General features: G+C 38.6%; 1 protein-coding gene across 3 annotated transcripts in view; it reads right to left on the reverse strand.

Annotated features, from left to right (window-relative positions):
* Nucleotides 1-5,039, reverse strand: part of LOC147035861 (extracellular calcium-sensing receptor-like) — a 56,092-nt gene extending 51,053 nt beyond the window's left edge. For 2 of the 3 annotated variants that reach the window (XM_085845589.1, XM_085845510.1), the window contains exon 1: nucleotides 1,370-1,578. In XM_085845589.1, the coding sequence (XP_085701715.1) occupies nucleotides 1,370-1,399 (30 nt within the window). In that variant the 5' untranslated portion in view covers nucleotides 1,400-1,578. Of the gene's footprint in view, nucleotides 1-1,369; nucleotides 1,579-4,780 lie in introns of those variants that run through there. The other variant, XR_015049158.1, reaches the window with a different exon arrangement.
* Between the last annotated feature and the right edge of the window lie 1,121 nt (nucleotides 5,040-6,160).

Consider the following 6,160-nt stretch of genomic DNA (forward strand, 5'->3'; position numbering starts at 1 on the left):
CACTATCTATCAATGGTGAAGAATCGCTTGAACAATTCTGGGATCCGGATCCAGACCCGGACCTTCACCAGAATATAAACAATTCATTCTTTCCGCACACCCAACCTGACCAGAAAATTTAATCCCAATCCGTCCATAACTTTTGGAGAAATCATGCTCCCAGACAAACAAACAGACGATTGAAAGCCTTCAGTGGTAAAGGTCATTAACCAAACAGCTTAAAGGTGAGCAACTCTCAATTCAGCTCAACTGCTGTCCTCTTGCTTGCCCCTCCATAAACGTCTCCTTACAAACACAGATTATGTTTTTCTCTGCTTTACATCCAAGATGTGACCAGTTTTCAGCTTATTCGAGCCATTTACTCACAGGTAACTGCATTAACCCAAATTTACTTGTTAAAATGTACATTGATGTTTCACCTGGGGAAGATAAAACAGGCCAAGTGCTGTACTCATCATCGTTGTAAGGGTGGTGGCATATGGACCAATAATAGTTTTTGTTGAACAAAAAGCTTTACAATCTTCATGAGAGTCAATTTCCGCTTCTAAGAAGGTCAGACCTGTCTGTATTACTTTTGGAATAGAAAAACAAGAGTCACGGATATCATATCCGAGTGTAATATTGGGAAGAAGTATTTCATTTTGATTGATCTCCCGAATGGCAAACACCATTGTCAAAGCCCATTGTAGGCCCAAAGGTCGTGTCCTGAAACAAACTTTCAGAGTTCAGTGAAAATATGTGGCAGAGAAAGAAAATTTAGGAAATGTTGTCAAAATATCCACTCTTTTTCATACGCAATCGGTATGAATATATATATACATACATATGATTCTTTTTATTTATTAACAATGACTGGAAAGAAATAATAAACTTAACCTTTGAGTTTCAGAACATTCAAATACACATAACTAATTCTGTCCAGAGGTGGGGGATGACCGGCTCTGCCGGCTGAGTGAGCTTTGCTGACATTGGTTTCAGGATGTGTTGAACATTGAAAAGTTATGGAGTTATTGGCCTTATCTTTTGCCAGCAGGCCAGCAGTATCTCAACCTGACCCCACATCCCAATATTCACATTATTGTGGACTTTCGTGGCATCAAGGCCAAAGTGAGGTTACTTCCAACGTTTCCCAGATTTTGAAGAACTGACACCTAAAATTTGGGGCCTCTCGTTGCTTTGGTTCAGCTGTGAAAAAATAATGTACAAACGCACAAAAATAGAAAACTTATGACTTTTATAATTAGAGATCGGAGTTCATCGAGATTCAAAACATTAATTAGTTGTCACACTAAAACCAACCCAATCAACATGTGGAACGAGGATTGAAATGTGTGAAATATAATAATAAACTCATAACATTCGAACTTACATGGTACACACGACTACTGGAGGAAACCATTTCAGAACAGATTTCTGTTCCATCGCAGAATCGTGAATTGGGAAAAAGCCTCCAAGAATAATATCTCCGCTGGAAAACATCGTTTTCTCATCTTTACTCACACGAGGTTGGCAAGCGTCTCCGGAAGCAGCAGGTAAGTAAGCATAAATAAATAAAAACGACACAAACATATTATAACAAGTTACACAACCTGAAAACATTTCACACATCACTTAGTTTGTTCATCCTTTATATAAAGAAATGAATATTGTTTTCTAAATTTATGTATATTTTACATCTCCTGGTAGAATATCAATTCTGCTTATTTAATGTTGATTTATTTGAGTAACAACCATCCCAATTTGTATCGATTAAACTTGGTGTCATGACAACCATTTTCTCTGTTAAATGTTTCCTGGATACCAAATGGAATCCCCACAGATCAATCAATATTCTCAATAACAATTATCGATTTAAACACTTACATTTTCTGTGAATTCCTTCATGTAATTTACAAGGAAAAAAAGGTTTAAAATGTGAAATTTTATTCATAATTCTATATTTGGCAAGCGATAGTTGTTTATCAGGGATTGAACATAATTGTTGTTACTTGTAATTAACGACACAACATGCTGCGAGATTGCCCATTAATTTCATTGCTGGCATTCCACAAACATATATTTCAACATCCAGTATTCAATTTCACAAAATGACTCACTAAACTAGGATGTACTGTAATCATCATATATATATATATATATATATATATATATATATATATATATATATATATATATATATATATATATATATATATATATATATATATATATATATATATATATATAGTCATGCGCTGCTTAACGACGTTCCGGGAAAAGACGGATCGCATATACGACGGATCAGCCAGCTCTGACAAAAAAAAAAAATGAAAAAAAAATGTAGCTGAAAAATTCCTATCGCCGAGTGATGTAGCCGACTTAAGGCCCGGTCACACTAGAGGTTTTAGCCAGCGATGGCAACGTATTAAAATGTATGTAAAACGCTGGCTTACGTTGAACTTTTGATGTTTTTTTTTAAAGATTCGGACGTATTAATAGCGACTTGGTCTTATGTATAACACATTGGTGACAGACACAGAACGTTTCATTGTGTTATAGATAACTTATACCAACGAATGCTGAACCTGTTGTCGGCCGACACAACCGATGCCCAACGATAGTCTAACTTCGGCATAGCGCGTTGCACGCATCGCCGACGATGTCGTGACGTAGCCTATTAAAAGGCTGACGCACAACGATTCGAATCATAACTGCCGTAGAAATGGAAGTGTCAACATCGCGGTCACACCTTGGCGATCTTGCCAGCGTATGCCGACTTAAGAAAAATGTGTCTAAAACGTTGGGGCACGTCAAATACGGTATGAGTAAGTTTAGTATACGTGAGTAGAACGCTAAAGTACGCTATCATACGTCGTAGTAAGTAGAGTACGTCAAGAAATTTTAAACATGTTCAAAATTTTACGACGTACTCGGCGTATGACACACGTTCCGCATGCGATGGGGAGAAGTTGTACACACGATATGCGGACGCTTACACACGTCCACAAGGGCTACTTATAAGCTACTCATAAGTCGAAATACGTCGCGGTAATGTCTTTTTTACGCGAAACTTATTTCTAACTTATGTTTGACGTTCTTTGAACCAATTCTTTACGTAGTCCCAACACACATCGACGTATGTAGACTTATTCCAATGACGTCTTCCGGTCGACAAAAAAAAAAATGAACGTGTTTCTAGCTTACAACTGCCATATAAAGACGTGTTCCCAGCGGTTTTGGGAATTGGTATATAAAAATGCTGCTCATAAAAGGGGAACCCAACAGTGTTTTCGAGTCCTTTTTGAGTCGATGTCCATGTCAGCAGTAACAGTAACAGTATCAGTATTAGTTTGTTCATGTTGGCAGTAGTAGGTGAGTGTGAGGGGGAGGGTGTGGGTTATGATGGATCGTCCTTGCGTCCGCGTGTCCATGGGTAGGAGACATCTTTTCACCATTGTTCGAAGTTCTTCGCGGCTATTTTTTTATGGGGCTTTTTCAACAATGAGCTATGGCTTGTTTTTACGATTTAGGTCTATTCATAATGGCTTGGACAAATGCACAATGAACTAATAATGTGCATAGAGCACTTTGATTACTTATAGATACGATATACCAACGAATAATTATCGTGAAGCCGGCGTTCACAAACTATGCCCAACGATAGCCTAACTTATCCATATCGTGCGGCAGTTTATCTTTGCCGGTGACGTAGGGTTTGCTATTCATGGGCTGACACTCAACGATTTAAATGGCTGCATCTCCACTATTGAAAGTAGACGCTTGCGCTCAACAATTGGATTTTTTTTTACACTCAACGACTTTTAAACGGTACCACTCAGCTATTTTCATTGTTCACAATGAACGATTTAAATTGCTGTCACTCGCCTTTGTTTTTTGACGCTGGGGTTTTGAAATTTGAAGCGTTTCTTCTGAACGTGTTAAAACGCTCAAACTCGACTATTTTAAATAGACGCTGCCGATGGACAATTGGAATCATAGCCAAGCTAGACATCGAAGTGTGAACATCCTCGTCATGCCGAAGAAAAGTTTGAAGAATGCTGCAAATAAGTGTCCTGGCCGTGGCCGTGGACGCTGATGCAAGGACGATCCATTATACCGACGTCTTTCAGCCTATGAGGAACTTAAAAGTAACGTCTGTCGATGTGTGGCAACGATCGCGTAACGTGCCAACATCACGTTAATCATAGATTAGAAATAAGTTTCGGGTACGCTAAACATTACCTCGGCTTGTCTCAACTTATGATTAACTTACAAGTAGCATGTGTTGACGTCTGTCAACGATCGCAGACCGTGCATACAACTTGTGGCCAGCGTAGTGGAACGTGTGAGTCATACGCCGGCCTACGTCGTGAAATTTCAAGCATGAAAAATTTGAGGACAACCAAAAAGTACAACGTTTAAAGCCAACGTACAACGACGTATGGCAGTGTTTTTCAGCGTGCTCTCAATGTTATCAAAACTTACCCATAACGTATTCAACGTGTGCCAGCGTTTTAGAAAAAAAATTCAAAAATCGGCATACGTTGGCTAAAACGTCAAGGTGTGACCGGGCCTTTAGCGCTGCCAGTCGTATAAAAATAGCACCTACAATTATGTAAAATGTACAGTACATAATACTGCAAAATGATAATAAACGATCGTGTGGCCCTGTTATAATGCGATCGTTGAGGTCCATAAAATGTCCGCGAAAAAAGCAGGTTCGTGCTAAATCGGGATTCAAGGAAATTGGCTTTCAAACTGAACCAATGTTTGCACGTTTACCTTCTGGCAAGTAACTTACCTTTGAATTGAAGAATTCCGCCAATAAATCGTTGTTGTTACAGTCAAAATTAAAACACAAATTTGTTTTTAGTGAAGCTTTTCATGTTGTTAAAACAATCGCGCTGTTCCGAAAATATACATCACAATTGACAGGTGCTCCTCGTTTCTTCATTTATAAATTATAACATCGATGCAATGATAACGTATTTATAAAATCCAAACGCTATTTATTCATCTTTCTATAATCGATGCGAGAGGACATTGTAAGCTGCTGCGAACAACACCGATGGCCGTCATGAACAGCACAAAGGTAAAACCAACGTGTCTTCAGTCTCTCTTGGATGCGTGTTACAATTGCCAACAGTAATCAGTGCAGTAACATGCTGTACAGGTTTGTATCCTTAGAGCAATAGGCTATACCATATAACCTAGGTGTGTAGTTTTGTGGAAGTACGATGTTCGAAAACGAAAACTAAAAAAAAAAGATGTTCGCATAACGACGATGTCGCTCAACGACGCGTTTCAACGACTCAACGACTCAACGACGTATATATATATATATGAGCTCGGTCTCAACGTGCGTCCGTCCTTCCTTCCCTCAGACTGTCTGTCTGTGTCTGCATGTATTATTTACATACTCTTGGAATGTACCTTTCGACCCCTTAGACTTTTGAAGACTCTCCAACACCCTGAGGACTCTTTCGACCCCAATGACCTCGAATACTCAAAAGACTCCAAAAGACCCAAAAGACGCCCAAGACCCCCCCCCCCAACCATGATCCCGAAGACCCAAAAGTCACCAAAGATCCTGAATAACTGAAAGACCCTGAAGACCCAATAGTCACCAAATACCCAAAAAGATGCTGAAGACCCAAAAATAACTCAAAGACCCAAAAAGACCCAAATGACCAAAAAGACTCCTAAGTCGCCTTAGACCTTAAAACCATTAAGACCCCTTAGACCCTTCAGCAGAATAGATAACTCACACCCTTGACCATTTTGACCACTTGGACATTCTTACATGACAAATGAAATTTCGAAATAAATATATCACCAAAATTACAAACAAGAAAAAGACCATGCAGAGCACAAGATTTGCAAAATCCATAAAACACATTTTACCTCAAAGATATTTGGTGGTTGAATTCAATGACCAAATATGCAACTCCTCTTCAATTTATAATCAATTTAAAATAATCAATTTAGAATAATCAATTTAAAATCTTCTACTCCAGAACAGCTTGACAGTTCAATGTAAAACTTCACTTGCATGTTCCCCAAGCATTAGGGATACCAGGGAGTTCACAAAAAATGAATAGGTCACATGGTCTGGCAGCCATATTGGTTTGAAAAAAATTATTTTAAAATAAATCTTCTCTTCAACTGCTTCATTAATCGA

Source organism: Eptatretus burgeri, chromosome 1, assembly GCF_056783735.1.
Source record: "Eptatretus burgeri isolate ZD-2024b chromosome 1, Ebu_testis_v1, whole genome shotgun sequence".
NCBI classification, from domain to species: domain Eukaryota; kingdom Metazoa; phylum Chordata; class Myxini; order Myxiniformes; family Myxinidae; genus Eptatretus; species Eptatretus burgeri.